Source organism: Esox lucius, chromosome 14, assembly GCF_011004845.1.
Source record: "Esox lucius isolate fEsoLuc1 chromosome 14, fEsoLuc1.pri, whole genome shotgun sequence".
In the NCBI taxonomy this organism is placed as follows: Eukaryota; Metazoa; Chordata; class Actinopteri; order Esociformes; family Esocidae; genus Esox; species Esox lucius.
In genome coordinates this window covers 458127-478383 of record NC_047582.1, presented here as the reverse complement: position 1 = coordinate 478383, position 20257 = coordinate 458127, and the positions used below count along the sequence as shown (strand labels likewise).

The following is a 20257-nucleotide window of genomic DNA, read 5'->3' as shown; positions in this document are numbered from 1 at the left end:
AATTGGACAGTTGAAGACTGGAAGAATGTTGCCTGGTCTGATGAGTCTCGATTTCTGTTGAGACATTTAGATTGTAGAGTCAGAATTTGGCGTAAACATAATGAGAACATGGATCCATCATGCCTTGTTACCACTGTGCATGCTGGTGGTGGTGGTGTAATGGTGTGGGGGATGTTTTCTTGGCACACTTTAGGCCCCTTAGTGCCAATTGGGCATCGTTTAAATGCCACGGCCTACCTGAGCATTGTTTCTGACCATGTCCATCCCTTTATACTGAAATGGCCCCCACAGTCACCAGATCTCAACCCAATAGAGCATCTTTGGGATGTGGTGGAACGGGAGCTTCGTGCCCTGGATGTGCATCCCACAAATCTCCATCAACTGCAAGATGCTATCCTATCAATATGGGCCAACATTTCTAAAGAATGCTTTCAGCACCTTGTTGAATCAATGCCACGTAGAATTAAGGCAGTTCTGAAGGCGAAAGGGGGTCAAACACAGTATTAGTATGGTGTTCCTAATAAACCATTTAAGTGGGTGTAGATTGCTGCACTAATCTTGGGACAAGAATGTAAGCTGTAATTCTCCACTGTCACCAGGTGGCGCCTAAAATGGCTTATTTGCCACCAGATGGTGCAACATTTTGGTAATATTGATTAGTCTGAGTCGGCTTGCATGCATGTCAGGGTTTACGTTAGCCAGAAAATCCAGGCAGCATTGCGTGTCATGCAGATGAAAATATCAACGGCCAAAATGTCAGATGGGAAATATGCCAAATAATATATTACATTGATTAAAAGCATATTAAAATATTAAATAGCCTAATATTGTGTGACCTATATGATGTGTTGCCAAGAAAACAGCGAGCCTCCGCTCGCTGTTACAGTAAGACATTAGAGTGTTTGGTCATGTGACTGAGCAAAACAGGGTTTCAACATTCATGCAATGGGACGATGTATCTTTATATCCATACATTTTAATGTGCAATATCTAATTAGTAAATATGGTTGGAAATAACAAAATGATTTAGGATATTATCCAAAATATTAAGCGTTTCTTTTGTAGATCAGAGCCGATGCGACTATTGTTTGTCTAATAACTATGTTGCAAAATAAGGCTACATTACAGTGCATTTCAAAACCATTCTCAACTAGGGTTAAAAATACTGAAATTAAGAAGCAAACGAGTTTCAGAAAATTGATAACTTTCTGCAGAGTATGTCGAACACACTCCTGCACGCATGGCCCAGACATCCTATGGAAACAAATTATTATAACGTTGGCCAAAAATCCCTTTTTCAGATTGGAAACATATGATTTTGGAATCAAAATTCTGTGCAAGAAGATCATTGACTATAAAAATTATTGCGATCTGGCTTGAATAATTATGATCAGGCAGTTATGTAGTAATTGCGACAGCCCTTGTAGGCTCAATTCGCAAATATTGCGAGGACTCCATTCTGTTGATTAGTGTAAATAAAAAAACATTTATTACACACCCCTCCTCGTCAACAAAATATTTTTCTAGTATCCAATTATTATATTAAGGATATGGTGATGGGGATAGGAGATGGTAGCCTGCCAATAACTTTAATAGGCTTATAATAATTGAATTAGGCTTATTAAAATGTAATTTAATCCACAGAAAGTCTACTAAAAGCATGTTATGAAATCAGTATAGCTTAGGCCCGCTCCTTACAATAAGGCTTGTTACTAAAAAGGGAACCATGATGGGCTGTTAGCTAAAATGATTAGACTCCAAGATGAAAGTGCTGCTTGAGCTTTCAATGGTTTTATCAATCGAGTTGGATTTCTACCCCACATTTTGCGTCAGCTTGGACGATTGGCTACCGGTAGGAAACCGCTAGAATGGCTGGTTAGGGAACCACCGCGAAAAGTGACATTGATAAGTAAAGATGAATTATAGCCTTGCAAGTGCATATAGATGGCCTAAAAGTAACGTGTTTACACAATCATGTAAGAAGTGCAATTTAGAGGCCTAAATTGTGTAAGTGAAATAAATGTTACGGGTAAATATTTTCAAATATGACGGTAACCAAATCTATTGATTAAATCCATTTATAATCCTTTGGTAAACGAATGCAGCTTGTGATGGATGTAGTAATATAAATTTTTTGAGTAACTAAAGTACATTTTCTTAAATAATGTAGTAAAAAAACGAAACTATAATAAACTAATATATTGATGTATTTATATATTTCATGTTTTTTTTTGCAGATTAAATATCTGTGAGGGGCTGAAATTATCGTTCTATACAAATAACCTCTGATGGATATTGCGGGATGTGTCAATGTTGTTAATAGATGTTCTTGAAAATTTCAGTCTCAGCATTTTTTGCTGTTACAATTACAAAAATTGACTAGGTAAAAAAAAATTGGAATTTCAGAATAGTTTAGATAACTGAGTAAAGACACAGCTAATCCTGACCCCCACGTCAAACCACCACACTCATATCACAACGTATTCTTATTCTTAACCCTTATCATATCTTCTATTATTTAAGTTTGTTGCTGTCTTAAAATATCTTAAGTATTGAATTTGACTTTAAAATGGGTGCGAGCACCCTGTTATCACTAGTGATTATGTAAAAACATTACCAAACCATGACCATCCAAAAGACGTATTTTACGCCAACCAAAAGAATATTTAAAAGATTACCTTAAATTCAGCTATGTCGTAATGACATGCAATTCACTGTTAGTGGGACATGTCTCTCCATGAAGTGATGAACGATCAGAGGAATTATGCAAGATGGTGGATAAATCATATATTAATACAACTTTATTCAAAACTGTTAAATTCTCTCCAACAATAACGGAATTACCTGATTTTAATATTTCACTCATGTTACCATGTCTTAATAATACATTAAACTACTAAACCTATAACAGACCTTCACCATTTCCCTAAAAGAAGCTGACCATATTTAGATGGTATCCTATAAAATCAAATATCCGATTGACTGTATTTTGTATACCTGTATGGAAAAAAAAAATTATACTGTGGATATAAAAAGCCTACACACCCTTGTAAAATGCCCGGTTTTTGTGATGTAAAATAATGAGACAAAGATAAATCATGTCAGAAATGTATATACTTTTAATGTGACCTATATGTGAACAATTGAATTGAAAAAACTAAGATCTTCAGGGAAAAATTAAAAATAAAAACCTTACAATTACCTGGGGATGCACCTGTGTTCGAATGGGCTATGGGGTAGGATGGCAAGACAGAAGCCTTTTCTTACAAAGACTGTCTCCCAAAAAGCATGTGGGAAAATGTGTTATGGTCTGATGAAACCAAGGTTGAACTTTTTGGCCATAATTCCAAAAGGTATTTTTGGTGCTAAAACAACAGTTGTTTTTCTTCAGCTGGAACCGGGGCCTTAGTCGGGGTGGAGGGAAAAAGGGAAGAAAAAGGTGCAGTGGTCAAAATTTTTTTTATCTATGCACATTTTACCAACTATGTTCTTTACCTTGACCATTTTTACAATGCACCATCTTTAGGAGAACCCTGTATCATTGCTTGCAACTTTATTTAAAATGTTCACTAAGATTGCATACTGCAGGTTTACTGTACAGCCCAGCTTAATATTTTTTTTGCTTTTTCACTATTTGTGTCTTAGCAAAGCTATTTATGATGGAGACAAGGAATCTGAGTGTGAGGAAGATGGTCTATCTCCTGAGGATTCAAGGAAGGTGTGTATTTATTGTTGCACATTATACATAATTCCTACCCCTGACTCTTAGATGACGCTAATGAATGTGGATGACTTGGATCTCATCATCACTTGACAACTGTCATCATACAATTGCATTTCTATTTTTTATTGGACTGTTTCAAAGGAAATCATGGTCGGGTCCCAGTATCAAGCGGAGATCCCTGCCCTTGTTGGTAACTACAAGGACAATGAAAAAGGTAACTTACAATCTCCTTTTGCCTGACATACCAATGACATTTTATATTTCTCTCGTGCTCCCTAAAATTGTTGTGCACCCACCAATTAGTCTTGGCATCCTCCCTGCCAGAAGTATGCCAAGCTGTTATCAAGGCAAAGTGTGGCTACTTTAAAGAGTCTAAAATATAAATGTTTTGATTTGTGTAACACTTTGAATGTCTACATGATTCCATATGTTATTTTAAGGTTTTGATGTCTTCACTATTATTCTACAATGTGGAGAATGGTGAAAATAAATACCCTTGAATGAGTAGTTGTTTCCAAACGTGACTGGTATTGTATAGGATTATATGTCATTGTGTTTGGTACTTTCATGCAGAAACTTACGAAATACACAGGTAATTTACAGAAAGCAGGAGAAGAAACAGAAGTTTTATAATCCAACTTTATTTTGCTTGTAATTTGAGAACCTATTTTTGAGATAATGTATTCATTTGTATATTTAGAGTACGAGAATCCGCAGCGACAAACTTAGCGGGTGAAAATACTTATTTACTCATTTCCCACCTGTAATGCCAAAACTGTGTGTCAGGTGAAAAGAGCAAAACTTACCCTCCAGCAGACTTCACTGATAATGCAAAATTATTTGGGGAACCTAGGCACAATTCTTTCTGCTGTGGCAGTAATAAACAACACATTGTCTACCATGTTTGAGCTGACTACCACATCGTCTCCCCTCGTACATCTTGGCTTCTTTGTGTAGGCTTATATTTTCTTAATTCTTAACCAGTATGTTGAGTATTTTATATGCTTAGCACTTCCTGGCACCCTTTGGGATGTCACCAATACTTTACTTTATCTTTATAGGCAACATATATTCTTTGAATAATAAGCTAATAATGCTTTTACAATTGAAATTGGCTTAATTCAAATCATAACAGTTTGTTTCATTATAAATAAAAATATTGGTTAATATACATAGTCGAACAATTGTACGTGTTTTGTTTGAATTGTGACTTTAAACAGAAAAGAAAATGGAGCGAATTTGGAGCGTTTCTTTTTGATTGAAGAGTGTTTAGAATAGTGAGTGGAATTTCTGACAGCTTAACTCAACTAACATACTCTGTTAGCTATATCATTTGAGATACTGTTAGCAGCTTTTCTGTGTTTACATTGTTAGTCCCGCCAATATGCAAATTGCCATGGATTGTAAAATGGCAATTGCGTTGTCTATGAATAATATTTACACAGGTGTTTGGGACAATGTATATCTACACATCTTGCCTTACTGACGTCCGCATACATATGTACTTAAATTAGTGCAAATTTAAGTTGTGGTGCTTGATTTGTTTTGAGACCTGTAAATGGATCTAGAGTCCTTGTAAATATGTTTTGAACAGATCAGATAAATAATTAGGAAACCTATTATCTGATCTGAAAAATCAGCGGGTTCTCAATCATTTTCTGCAAATATTTCCCCATAGTGTATGAGAATGAAGACCAGTTGCTATGGCAACCTGACGCCCTCCCGGAGCAGAGGGTGAAAGACTTCCTGCGTCACACTTCGTCCCAAGTGGTTGATATGAAGTTGGTGGCTACACTGGAGAGTGGTCTGGTTCAAGACAACGAGCAGGTAATTATTTTATTTTTTTTCTTTGCTCTGGCTCTTTCTCTTGAGCCGTAACTGACCAGTGTTATTCATCCCTCCCAAGGCATTGTATGAGCTTGTGAAGTGTAATTACAACATCAGTGATGCGCTTGAGTGTTATCGCAAAAATGAGAAGTCGTCCAAGGGTAAGTTGACGTTCCTACACTTTTAAAATTGATTAAAATTGTATTGAAACATTGCAGGTAAAATAAATCCATTCATTAATTTCAGGTGAAATGGCTCCTTGGTCAGAAGAAGAATGCAGAAACTTTGAACTTGCACTTCTCCTTTATGAGAAGAATTTTTACCTCATCCAGAAACACAAGGTACGAAAGATGCTTTAAAAAAAAAACTTTTTGGGTTAATACAGGAAATGAAATAAAGTTGAATATTGTTCATTATCTGTCTAGGTAGGGCAGGGTTTTATTACATCCCTGCTTTTCACCCTTTCTCCAACTATTTCTCTTTCAGGTGAATACAAGGACGGTTGCTGAATGTGTTGCTTTCTACTACATGTGGAAAAAGTCAGAGCGATTTGACTTCTTTGTCCAACAAAACCGGTTTGGGAAAAAGAAGTTCAGCAGCTACCCTGGCGTAACGTGAGTGAATGTTTTGTCATGGATTGACCTTGCAGTCTTTATGAAATTTACGAAGAGAGCGATTTCTGTTTTCTACCGAAGTGAAGATATATTGTAGGATCACTTTTCATCTTACCTGCAAACATACTTTATTTAAGAGTGCTTAATTTAAACCGTTCCAGGATGCTTTTGCATTTTCAATAACAATAAATGGCTTTTGTTGGCCAGTTTTGTTAAGTCTTGTATACATTGCACTTCAGAACACTTGGATAATTGTGTGATTTGATGTTTTGTGTACATTGGCCCTTAGTACTAGGGGTGGGTATTGCCACAGATTTCCAGAATCTATTTGATTATGATTCACAAGCTCCCAATTCAGTTACATTTCAGATTCGATATCAATTAGTTTAGGGATGTTACAATTCCAATTTTGCTTGGATGTAAGAGATTCTCAGAACTTGCCAGAAGCAACCATAAAATATTTTTATAATGCACCAGGTTAATGTTTACATTAAGAATTGACCCCGAAAAAGTTTTGCAGACTGCGTAGGCCTATCTGGATGGTGTCTTGTAAAATGGTTTTGGAGATTTGTGGTATTTCCACAATATTTCACCCACATTTTGTGTACCTTACATACAAGTGCTGGTCATATAATTATAATATCATCAAAAAGTTTATTTATTTCAGTAATTCCATTCAAAAAGTTAAACTTGTATAATGTATACATTCATTCCACACAGACTGATATATTTCAAGTGTTTATTTCTTTTAATTTTGATGATTGTAACTGACAATTAATGAAAACCCCAAATTCGGTATCTCTGAATTTGAATATTGTGAAAAGGTTCAATATTGAAGACACCTGGTGCCACACTCTAATCAGCTAATGAACTCAAAACACCTGCACAGGCCTTTAAATGGTCTCTTAGTCTAGTTCTGTAGGCTACACAATCATGGGGAAGAGTGCTGACTTGACAGCTGTCCAAAAGATGACCATTGACACCTTGCACAAGAAGGGCAAGACACAAAAGGTCATAGCTAAAGAGGCTGGCTGTTCACAGAGCTCTGTGTCCAAGCACATTAATAGAGAGGTGAAGGGAAGGAAAAGATGTGGTAGAAAAAAGTGTACAAGCAATAGGGATAACTGCACCCTGGAGAGGATTGTGAAACAAAACCCATTCAAAAATGTGGGGGAGATTCACAAAGAGTGGACTGCAGCTGGAGTCAGTGCTTCAAGAACCACCAAGGACAGACGTATGCAAGACATGGGTTTCAGTCACTCTTGAACAAGACTCACCTGGGCTAAAGACAAAAAGGACTGGACTGCTGCTGAGTGGTCCAAAGTTATGTTCTCTGATGAAAGTTAATTCTGCATTTCCTTTGGAAATCAAGGTCCCAGAGTCTGAAGGAAGTGAGGAGAGGCACAGAATCCCCACATTGCCTGAAGTCCAGTGTAAAGTTTCCACAGTCAGTGATGGTTGGGGTGCCATGTCATCTGCTGGTGTTGGTCCACTGTGTTTTCCGAGGCCCAAGGTCAACGCAGCCGTCTACCAGGAAGTTCTAGAGCACTTCATGCGTCCTGCTGCTGACCAACTTTATGGAGATGCAGATTTCATTTTCCAACAGGACTTGGCACCTGCACACAGTGCCAAAGCTACCAGTACCTGGTATCCCTGTTCTTAATTGGCCAGCAAACTCACCTGACCTTAACCCTATAGAAAATCTATAGGGTATTGTGAAGAGGAAGATGCGATACGCCAGACCCAACAATGCAGAAGAGCTGAAGGCCACTATCAGAGCAACCTGGGCTCTCATAACACCTGAGCAGTGCCACAGACTGATCGCCTCCATGCCACACTGCATTGCTGCAGTAATTCAGGCAAAAGGAGCCCCAACTAAGTATTGAGTGCTGTACATGCTCATACTTTTCGGAGAAAATGTATCACTTTAGGGGAAAAATAAGTTGATTTTAAATTTCATGGCATCAACACATCTCAAAAAAGTTGGGACAAGGCCACTGTGTGGCATCCCCTCTTCTTTTTATAACAGACTGCAAACGTCTGGGGACTGAGGAGACAAGGTGCTCAAGTTCATGAATAGGAATGTTGTCCCATTCTTATCTAATACAGGCTTCTAGTTGCTCAACTGTCTTAGGTCTTCTTTGTTGCACCTTCCTCTTTATGATGCGCCAAATGTTTTCTATGGGTGTAAGATCTGGACTGCAGGCTGGCCATTTCAGTACCCGGATCCTCCTCCTATGCAGGCATGACATTGTAATTGATGCAGTATGTGGTCTGGCATTGTCATGTTGGAAAATACAAGGTCTTCCCTGAAAGAGACAACGTTTGGATGGGCGCATAGGTTGTTCTAGATCTTGGATATAACTGTCAGCATTGATGGTGCCTTTCCAGATCTGTAAGCTGCCCATGCCACACACTCTCATGCAACCCCATACCATCAGAGATGCAGGCTTCTGAACTGGGCGCTGATAACAACTTGGGTTGTCCTTGTCCTCTTTAGTCGGGATGACATGGCATCCCAGTTTTCCAAAATGAACTTCAAATTTTGATTTGTCTGACCACAGAACACTTTTCCACTTTGCCATAGTCCATTTTAAATGATCCTTGGCCCAGAGAAAACGCCTGCGCTTCTGGATCCTGTTTAGATACGGCTTCTTTTTTGACCTCCAGCTGTTCCTTATCTGTACATTTACATTTTCCGGCCTCTTATTGTTACCTGTCCCAACTTTTTTGGAATGTGTAGCTCTAATGAAATCCAAAATGAGCCAATATTTGGCATGACATTACAAAATTTCTCACTTTCAACATTCGCTATGTTATCTATATTCTATTGTGAATTAAATATAAGTTTATGAGATTTGTAAAGTATTCCATTCCTTTTTTACTCACAATTTGTACAGTGTCCCGACTTTTTTGCAATCGGGTTTGTATATCAGTCTGTGTAATGAATTAATATAATATACAAGTTTCACTTTTTGAATGGAATTACTGACACAAATAAACTTTTTGATGATATTCTGATTATATGACCAGCACCTGTATGTAGGGCCCTATAAAATCTGTTTAATTTTTTGGCCAATTCCCTAATTATTTTTGTGATTCCGTTTTATACACAGACAACACAAATAAATAAGACATTCGGAAGTTTATTTTAGTAAGTGCTTTCAGAAAAGGTACTAGTACAATACAGTGCAACTAGTCAACTAACTTAAATTACATTTCATTTTAGGAGGAGAAGCTGGCATTTCATACAATACATTCACTGCAGCACTGAATAGTTTTTCTGCCACAAAAGAATCACTTGTACATTACAGTGGCGAGGGACATTAATGTGCCTGGATTTATAACACAATCCCTCTCCAAAGGTAATTAGCACAAGTAGTTTAACAACAGTAATAACATCAAAATAGGATTTTTTTTTACATTGGTAATGTCCTTTAAATTAGGTGAAGAATATAAGGTGGACCACACTGAGAAATGGTTAGAGCTTAAGCAATTAATGTTAAGTATTATTGAAAAAGTAATTTTGTTTTGTGTATTTCTCCAACATAGATTTTCCTTTGAAATATATATACTGTATATTGTACTTTTATTTTTAAGTCACAATACGAGAACCGGAGGTCTTATTATTGTGTTGCCTGCGTGACGCTAATCAATAGTAGCCGATTGTAGCTATCAAGTTGTGACAGTTAGTTAGCTACCTTTGGTTAATTGTGGCTCAGACGATAGGTATATCAATGTGCCAGCCATTTACGGCCAGTTCAATACGTGTGCGTGCACAGACACAGGCAGTTACGTTTCTCTGACCTCACTCGCTAGTTTGATACTTTGAACATTGGGTGCAGGATGTTGCTCTGCTCTGACACTGCAATAGTAAACTGTAAGAATCTAAACTGTGCTCAGCTTGGTAAAAAAATCGTATTTCTTAAAAATATTCATGAGGCTGCGCATCACAATTTGGCATCAAATGGAAAACAAATATGACCAAACTAAAAATATGACAAATAAAAAAATAATTCCATGTGTGTCTGAATTCCGTGTTTGTCTGGATTCTGTGATTCCGTCCACGTTGTCTGCAATGTGGAAAATATAGGGCCCTACATATGGCTTTGCTTTTGTCCAGTACTACTCTATCTTCATAGTTTTTAAATAAAAAATGTATCGAAATCTACCTGTAGGCCTGGCGGTGCCTTCAGTGGTTGACTATTCTTAGCGTACCCTAATGTACAACAAGACCAGGTTAAAGCTTCACGCATTCACTTGAAAAGGCATATATTAAAAGGATGGATTTGAGGATTTTATGAAACGTTATCAGATCACTCAAATAGTGTTGCATGGTATACTGGTACCGTACCAAGGTACTGGCTTTTTAGTAACGGTACTATACTGGCAAAAATACTTACGTGCCGAAACAGGAAGTTGAAGAAAAAGCGGACCTGCGTGTGACGTGACACCTGTGCTCTGCTACATGCGGCCGATGTGTTTTTGAGCATTTGCCAAGGGGCAAAAGGATAGTCGTAGATTGCCATGGCTACAGGTGGTGAACTTGCAGCTGCAAAACCAAAACTTGTTGATAAACAAGGATCTTGGAGTGAGATATGGCGCTACTTTGGTTTCCTAGCCAATGAAAATGGCGTTGGATGTATGGGCTCTGCGCAGACATGATTTTGTATTTCATAATAGACTACATCCACTAAGTGGAATAGCTATATGCCATCGATTCACCTCACACACAAACAAGCACAAAAAACCCCTCACATCACACAAACAAGCAGCTCCGTCTCACGGGCACAATTGTGACGCATGGGTGCTACTGCAGTAAATTCATTCATCGTGCAGAACGTTTTCTTTCCGTAGCATGTGCAACTAACTTCGCACTCTACAAATCTCCCCATGTCAGATAATGGGAAGGGTGTTCTTCATTTGGTTTTGTAAGACTTGAAGATTTTATACAGATCACTGTGTTTACAGATGTTCAGATTAATGTTCAATTGAAGGAACATCATAGAATCAAACATGGAGCTTTAATAATGTGTGTTTGCTTTGCTGCAAGACATCACAGGGAATCAGCAAATTATCAGGTGTTTTCAATTCAATGTTGTGTTCCTTATTGCAGGACCCTTCTCTCTCTCACACACTCACTCTCTCTCTCTCTCTCACACACACACACACACACACAAAGCTTTTTTTTTTTTTTTTAAACAAGCCTTTCATTGAAAAGGTCCAGGTAAGTCGCTAGTCCTCTGTTTGGAAAGTAATGATGTGGTATTCTTTAAAAAAAAAAAATTATAGTATGTTTGCCCTCTTTTTGTAGGGACTTGATGGACAGGTTGGTCGATGAGGCTGAAGGCTTGGTGGTTGATAGCTCGGCCTCTGTGTGCTCCAGCAGCAGTGGAGGAGGTCGGATGGAGCCCTCGACAGAGCAGCAGCTTAACCTCCTCAACTCTATCACGGCCAGTGATTTCTCTGGTGAGCAGGGCCGAACTGAGAAATTAAAGCACATGACGTGAGGCTCTTGAACCCCATATTAAGTTTCATTGCATGGGGAAAATCACTTAAATGCTTGGGACATTAAGCTGTAACAAAGGCAGTGAACTTTTTCCCCCACTGTTTGCAAGTTGGGCTATATGTGTCAACCTTTTTGTAGGTGTGCTTAACTAGGATCCGATCCTTCTCGTGTTATTTATTGTGAAATTAAATTGAAAGTATTGTTTAAATCTGCTTTCCTACTCTGAGAGGCTTGATCCATATGGCACCCTGATTTTCAATGGCCATAGGTGTCCTGAAGATGTAAAGCTGGGGTCCTCATCTAGGCGCTGAATGATTTTCTAGTAGTCTGTTCTACACGGTTACACTGAAAACCCTTGTCTTTGGCTACATGACATGCTTTATAACTGAGGTTATTTTAGGGATAGCGAAACAATTTCAAGTATAATATTCTTCTCCTTCCCCTCCCATTAGCATTGACCAGCAGTGTGGCATCAGTGTGTAATCCTCCAGACGTGGGCTGCTTGGACTCCTATAGCTTTACCCCCTTAGACGGACTCCACAGGGGCTCCTTGAGCCATGAGGAGTCCCTGGGCTTCACCCCCAGCCAAGTAGGAGATCCTAACTGCCTCAATCTGCTGGACACTGGATTCTACCATGCCGATCTGGGCCAGCTGCCGTCCTGCACAGATGACTGTGAACGAGCCCCAAAGCGGCTCAAAATGAGCCTGCCCGAGCCATTCAATGAGGCCTCCGCGGGGCTGGACTACGAAGCCCGCCAGCATCATATCACGAGTGCCAAGATGGCGGTTTCTGTGACAGACTTTAGCAGCCTTTCAACCAACAGCTACATGGGAGCCTGCACCCACGGCCATACACACACATTACACCAGCACCAACAGCACACCGCCCTACAGTCAGACTGACTGGTCGCTAAGTAACCATGTCTCTAGGTAACCGAGCCTATCATCAAGTGTGTGTGTGTATATATATTTGTTCATTGGAGATTATATTTATTGTGTCCTATATGTGTATCTACTTTTTTTTTTACTATGACATCAGTGATGTCTTGTATAGAAGAAAAAAAGATCTTGGTTTCTCAAGAGTTGAATAGCCATTTATTTTTCAGTCTGAATTTGGGAAGTGTTGCATCCAGTCACATCTGTACACTGGCAATTTATTTTTATTTTTTTTAGGGTCCATTACACATTAGTCTTACTAGCATATTGGGAACTCACCACTACATCGACTGGTTTTCTCTTTTTTTCTTTGCTCTACGAGTAGCTCTTTTCCCAATGGTATTTCCCCGGAGTTCACAGGTACTCAAGACCTGGCCCATGGATGTAGCGTTTTCTACTAGGGATTTGACGTTTTATATGTTTTGGACAGATATTACTAGTCCTCCATGTGCGAAAGACTTTGGCCAAATTCAGCCTCTGTATACTGTAAAATTGGAGCACTTCAGATACTGTAATGGGAAATAATATTCTCTGTTTTTAATACTTTTTCCAGAATTTCATGAGCTGGAAATATTAATCACTGTTTAGCACCTCTCTCTTAGTGATCTCACAGCTATGCCACTTTTGTGTTTATTCTAAACAATTTATCCATGTCAACATTGCTTGTCAATTGTCAATGTGAAATTTGGACTTTGTTCATTTGACTTCCGAAATGTGGAAAATGTACTTTAGTTATTGTGAGTAAGGTGTGTAAAATGAATATCCAATGAGGCTTCTACAAATATTTGTTCAATCTTTAGCGTTGAATGAATAAGGAAAGATATTCAGTACAAATGACATGGTATGAATGTTCTCCTGTGAGACAAATTTTTTGGTTTATTTAAATTGTATATTTACTCAATGTTAGTTGGCTGTCTTGGTGGGTGTTTATTACCAAAACATCAGATTAACAGTGACCATTATTCTTGTTCATCTGGAAATGCATTGTTTAGCGGAACTGGGCACATTCAGTGGTTTTAGTTTGAAACACTAGAGGAAGTGTATTCAACTCATACCCTTCAAGGTACGGAGCCTGGTGATTTTTCTGTATTACCCGAAAGTTGCACATCTGATTTCCCCTGTCTGCATTTTCCCCTGAATTATGGGTAGAGATGAAGGGAGAAAAAAAATAAGCTGTGGAACTGGCTTTGAAGTTGAGTTTGGCAGCATGATTACAGTTTGGTTTGACATGATAGCTATTTAAATTAAGCGATATATCAAGCAAAATTGTATTGGAAAGGCACATGGATCAAATATGCGGCTTTGCTGCTATCAATGTTAATCTTTTACTCCTCTTTACCCGTTGAGTACCCAGTATGCCGGTTGTCCAGCATCGATTGCAACACTTTATCTATGCATCATTTTAATCTGCCTGGAAAGAATGCCTGATTGTCAGATCAACACTAGTTACTCTGAGGCAATGAGTTTAGTTACTGTGTTACAGTGGTATTAAAGTCAGACATTTGGGTGCTGGTTGTGAAGTTGTGGGGTAGTAGGTAGATTAGTGGTTAGAGAATCTTACAATTAACCAAAGCCAGCAAAGTGAAAAATCTTTTGTACAGTCTTTGAACAGTACCAGTGACCATATTTGTTCCAAAAATCACACGGGATAAGACGTCTGCTGAATGACAAATGTTTAACCCCCCCCCCCCCCCAAAGCTCTCTTGGAAGTCGAATGTACTGTGTTGCTTATATTTTACAAGGCAATAATTTGTAAATATGTACAGATATTGGTTAACTTTCCTCCGTGGAATTGTAATACTCCAGTCTAGTCTTAAACTTAAGCCACAGAAATACCCACTAACCCTCTTATGTATTTTCTTTGGCATTTCTTGTAGAATTTTATTTATTTATTTATTCATTGAATAGCTTCTGATAGAGCTGTACAATGCTCAGACTGGACTTGGTCATTTCACATCAGAAAAACAACTAGCAGTGTATGCAATAAGTCCTTAAGGAGCTAGCTATGGAATTATGGCAGTTGTTGTATGCAGTATTAAAGTATACCTTGTGTAAGTATACTTTGCTTGTCTATTGAACGTGGTTAGGAAAGCATATGTTGCTAAGAATGTTAGTGCTTGGTATGACAGAATGCAGGAAATGTTTGTTCCAGCTAAATGTTCTACCTTTCTAGAATTACAACTTGTTGCTGTGTTGGTTGATAATGTGAAGGGTATTGAAAGCATATTTACAATATTTCGTAATACATTTGTATAAAATTACTCAACTCTCCATCTTTAATTTTGACTTAAAGGAGTGTTAGGTAATGAAAATGTAACATGCTCTTGGGCTCAGAATTACCTTGTTTTAATTTGGAGTAACTGGCCACACCCAAAATTATTAATTGCAGACCGTTACTACAAATTACATTTTGGCATATTTGAACCTTCGAGAGATTTGTCATTGAGAGATTTAATGGCAAATATGCTGATAACAAGAAATTGAATGTCACAAGCAAAAATAAGGGTGAACTAACAAACATTGACTACAGTCCATTGAATTCAAGTCTTGCTTTTCCTTGATGTAGTTACTTGAAGTAAAGTGGGGTGAAAGTTTGTACAGTGTTGATATAAAAGAAAATGATTGAAAAACATTTTCATACTGAGATTGTTTGGTGGAATTAAGGTCCTACGTGTTTTCCCAAACACCTAAGCAGAAGGTGGGTCCTATTATGCAAGATCATTTTGACCCCCACATTGAACTTAAAATATACTTAAATGCATTAGTATAAAATGTGTTCCCAACTTTTGAGCATAGCAATTATTTTTTAAACTAATATCAACTTTAACCTCTCAACATTGTACAGACACTCACCTCACTATATTTATTAAAAAAAAAAATTACATAAAAAAAAACATCATCATACAATTGGGTAGGGTTGTGCAATTATTTTTGCCATAAACTCTGAGGAACTCAGTAATTTATATACAGTGTATTCAAGTTTGTATGTAAAGTATAGGTTTAAGAGGTGTATGCAGTGGTTTCCACTTATGCCCATGTGTACATTGGAACCCATCCATGGGTCTTGTACAGAAAAAATTAGACCTTGTAATATTTGACACTTCTGTTGAGAAAACTGTTACCACAGTGTAGTTTTTGATAGTTCATTTGGGGTTAACTGACTGTAGTATAGACAATCAAGACAGGATTCATTATAATTATTCAAAAGAAAAGTTTATTGTCAATCTGTATATAGTCTTTTTGTTGACTTTTGTTTCAGTCCAAAATGGGGTGTTAAAATGCAGAAATAAATGAAAATGTTCTTATGAATATGGCCTACTTAATTGAATCTAGTCTTCCACTCTGTGTTTCATGTAATAAGCTTTATAGAAACTATGATGTGGCCATTGTTCTTAAGAGAAGCTTTAGTTTGACTGAAAAAAGACAAACCAAAACCTTCTGGGTTTGGAGACATTCATACTAGGCTACAATAGATATAAACAAATGAAGTGATATGAGGGTATCATTTACTGTAGATTGTACATGCCTACCAGTTTAACTGATGTGGGGATTGGAGACATTTTAACATTCAATAGAAAGAGTACAAACCGATTCCAAAAAAGTTGGGACACTGTACAATTGTGAATAAAAACAGAATGCAATGATGTGGAAGTTTTACATTTTTAATATTTTATTCAGAATACAACATTGATGACATATCAAATGTTTAAACTGAGAAAATGTATCACCTTAAGGGAAAAATAAGTTGATTTTAAATTTCATGGCATCAACACATCTCAAAAAAGTTGGGACAAGGCCATGTTTACCACTGTGTGGCATCCCCTATTATTTTTATAACAGACTGCAAATGTCTGGGGACTGAGGAGACAAGTTGCTCAAGTTTATGAATAGGAATGTTGTCCCATTCTTGTCTAATACAGGCTTCTAGTTGCTCAACTGTCTTAGGTCTTCTTTGTCACACCTTCCTCTTTATGATGTGCCGAATGTTTTCTATGGGTGAAAGAGCTGGACTGCAGGCTGGCCATTTCAGTACCCGGATCCTTCTTCTATGCAGCCATGACATTGTAATTGGTGCAGTATGTGGTTTGGCATTGTCATGTAGGAAAATGCAAGGTCTTCCCTGAAAGAGACGACGTCTGGATGGGAGCATATGTTCTAGAACTTGGATATAACTGTCAGCATTGATGGTGCCTTTCCAGATGTGTAGGCTGCCCATGCCACACACACTCATGCAACCCCATACCATCAGAGATGCAGGCTTCTGAACTGAGCGCTGATAACAACTTGGGTTGTCCTTGTCCTCTTTAGTCGGGATGACATGGCGTCACAGTTTTCCAAAATGAACTTCAAATTTTGATTCGTCTGACCACAAAACACTTTTCCACTTTGCCACAGTCCATTTTAAATGATCCTTGGCCCAGAGAAAACGCCTGCGCTTCTGGATCCTGTTTAGATACGGCTTCTTTTTTTACCTATAGAGTTTTAGCCGGCAACGGCGAATGGCACGGTGGATTGTGTTCCCCGATAATGTTTTCTGGAAGTATTCCTGAGCCCATGTTGTGATTTCCATTACAGTATCATTCTGGCTTTGACCCTTACGCACAGATTGTTCCAGATTCTCTGAATCTTTGGATGATATTATGCATTGTAGATGATAACTTAACTCTTTGCAATTTTTCTCTGAGAAACTCCTTTATGATATTTCTCTACTATTTTTCACCACAGCATTGGGGGAATTGGTGATCCTCTGCCCATCTTCTGAGAGACACTGCCACTCTGAGAGGCTCTTTATATACCCAAACATGTTGCCAATTGACATAATAAGTTGCAAATTGGTCCACCAGCTGTTCCTTATCTGTACATTTAACTTTCCCGGCCTCTTATTGCGACCTGTCCCAACTTTTTTGGAATGTGTAGCTCTAATGAAATCCAAAATGAGCCAATATTTGGCATGACATTACAAAATGTCTCACTTTCAATATTCTATTGTGAATTAAGTATGTTTATGAGATTAGAAAATTATTCCATTCCTTTTTTACTCACAATTTGTACAGTGTCCCAACTTTTTTAGAATCTGGTTTGTACATATGAAAACCACATTTGTTTAAACTATCGCAGTTGCATCCCAAGACTTCACCTCACTCTAGACCTTTCCCTACAATCTGTTGCTTTAGCTTTTTAGTCACTCAGACTTTTGGAATATTTTACAGTTCTGTGGTGGGTCCTTTTCAGCCATATAACATACCCAACATAAGGATGCAAGGAAATTCTTTGCAGTGGTTTTAGTGAAAGTTGTTGACTAAACACTTGCAGTATGCAGTCATTAAATATACATTTTTACAATATATGTCTACAACATGGTGGTATTTTAATCGATGTATTACATACTATAGGTTTACTGAATCCATCTTTGGACCTATACCTTTATATTGATTAATGATAAACTGTTGTACCCAAGCAGAACTCTACTCCATTGTTTAAACAGGCATGCCAGCTGAACTCAGGAAGTGGTTAAAACTATAATTTCAATATTAACATTTAAGTCATTAGCAAATGGTCTTATACAGAGTGACACACTGGTCCCACAACCCTGGCAGAAACATGAGCTATGTGAAAGCATGAACTGAATTTCAGAATGGTTAATTTTCTCCAGGCCCATCCCTCAGCTTTGTGTAGTAACCAGCTGGGACAACACTGATTTAACCGCTGATTTCCATTTCAGGGAGATGTATCTTTTTTATTAAAATTAGTAGCTAATAGATACTAAAGTGGTCAGGGTTGAGAAAAGCAAAACTGTATAAACAAGCTGAGTTTCTGACTTTAAAGACAACCGAAACAACACAGATGTGATGCAAGACTAGGTCCAACCAATGTCACAATTGTTGCCTTGGGTGGTCTAACAGTCTTTGCAGCTGCAGCACATACCCTTGCAGGATGGCTGAGTTTTTAAAAACTTTTTCTATCAAAAACAGCATAAAATGCTCAAAAATATATTAACAAAAACATTTAAATGTCTTGTGGTATAGGCTGCAGTTGATCTAATTCACAATGGTGAAGTAGTTTGAGAAGAGTTCCTCCCCTGGATGGATGTCTCTTAATGCAACAAGGACCACACATCGTAAAGGCCTGGAGGAGGAGACAAAAGCTAGCTAGTTATTCTGGCTTTGGCTAGACTGAGAGTGGTCAGATTCACAAGACTACTCACAACAGCCAAACGAATGTGGTTTGGAAATGGAGCTTTAAAAGTGCATATCATCAGTAACTCATCATTCATACTGCAAACTGTATATTTGTTGGGATTGATATTCCAGCTCTTTGTAGTTAAAACTGACTTTATGGTTCAAGTGCAGACTGTTGGCTTTAATTAGGGTAAATGAAGACCATTTGAGGGTGCCAAAAGTAGTATTTGGATTATTAGATTTCATATAATGGACATACACAATAGTACAAATTGGTTAAGTGAAATTAAAAAAATAACTTGTTACAATTCCAAAAAATAAAAAGTGGTGCGGGCCTATGTATTCAGCCCAAGCGTGCCGCACAAGCCCTGAAAAGTGAAGCCAAAACATCTCGATCGCCCCCTGGTGAGTGGTCCCAGTATAGGTCATAAACCCCGCCCTCCCCATGTTATTCAATGGGACGCGAGACCAACTAAACGGTGGTGTGACGTCGTGATTCACAGCTGTGATTGACAGCTATCTGAGCCGAGGAGCCACTGAATCTTCGGAGGACTGAGGAGATTGGAACTTTACATTTAATCTCTAAATTTCTATAATTGATATAATTTCACACGGACATAATGGGTTGTTCTGCAGTACATTGTGCTAACCGATCTGGCATTTCCAATGGATCTTTGAATTTATTTCGGTAAGTTAAATTTATAAGCTATTTAATTAGTAAATAAATGTAATGGGCTAGCTAACGTTAGCTAAAAGACAACAAGCCTCGTTAATAGCCATGTTAATAGCTAGCAGGTGATCGTTAGCTAGAAGTTACCAATTATTTTTGTATTAGGCCTATTCTAAATTAAGGTTAAACATGATGTAAGTTAGGCTATAACATATCGTCTAGGTTTAACAAGCAAAGGTTGTACTGTACTTGGACTTGCGATTGATTACGGTATGCGCATTCTGCGAGGGAGTGAGGGCGGGGCACAGGGGTGGGGCCGTTGATTTCGCGGCTTTACGGCTTTACTTCCTTCTCGCTACTGCGCATAACTACTGCGCAGAACTGGTCCCAAGATCGCTATCTGCGCAGACGCAAGTCCAAGATGTCAGCGTCGTATCAGGACACTGGTGGCTTCATTTTTCACCAATGGAAAAGAGCGAAAGGGCGTCGTCCATTATTTATACAGTCTATGATTCAGCCACTTTACTCTGAAGCCCCTAAAGAAGATTTGGTGCGCCACAATAATCTTCAGAAGTCACATAATTAATAAAATAAAGTTTACCTGTGTGCAATCTAAGTGTCAAACTGAGAAACTGGTTTGAATTGAAGGAATGATAGATGGCATTAAATACAGGAACATTCTTGAGGAAAAACTTTTTCAGTCTTCCAGAGATTTTAGACTGGGATGGAGGTTCACCTTCCAGCAAGACAATGACCCTAAACATACTGCTAAAGCAACACTCAAGTAGTTTAAGGGA

General features: G+C 38.2%; 2 protein-coding genes across 4 annotated transcripts in view; one reads left to right on the top strand and one right to left on the bottom strand.

Moving 5' to 3' along the window:
* mier3a (mesoderm induction early response 1, family member 3 a) overlaps positions 1–15920 on the top strand; it is a 36361-nt gene extending 20441 nt beyond the window's left edge. Inside the window, exons 6-13 of the mRNA XM_034296924.1 lie at positions 3646–3718; positions 3866–3938; positions 5403–5551; positions 5631–5712; positions 5798–5892; positions 6038–6165; positions 11480–11634; positions 12127–15920. Coding sequence (XP_034152815.1) covers positions 3646–3718; positions 3866–3938; positions 5403–5551; positions 5631–5712; positions 5798–5892; positions 6038–6165; positions 11480–11634; positions 12127–12578 — 1207 coding nt within the window. The 3' untranslated portion in view covers positions 12579–15920. The remainder of the gene's footprint in view (positions 1–3645; positions 3719–3865; positions 3939–5402; positions 5552–5630; positions 5713–5797; positions 5893–6037; positions 6166–11479; positions 11635–12126) is intronic.
* Positions 15921–17532: 1612 nt separating this feature from the next.
* The window catches only part of setd9 (SET domain containing 9), a 60453-nt gene continuing 57728 nt past the window's right edge, over positions 17533–20257 (bottom strand). For all 3 annotated transcript variants that reach the window (XM_020044773.2, XM_034296923.1, XM_020044776.3), the window contains one exon: positions 17533–18737. In XM_020044773.2, the coding sequence (XP_019900332.2) occupies positions 18650–18737 (88 nt within the window). In that variant the 3' untranslated portion in view covers positions 17533–18649. The remainder of the gene's footprint in view (positions 18738–20257) is intronic.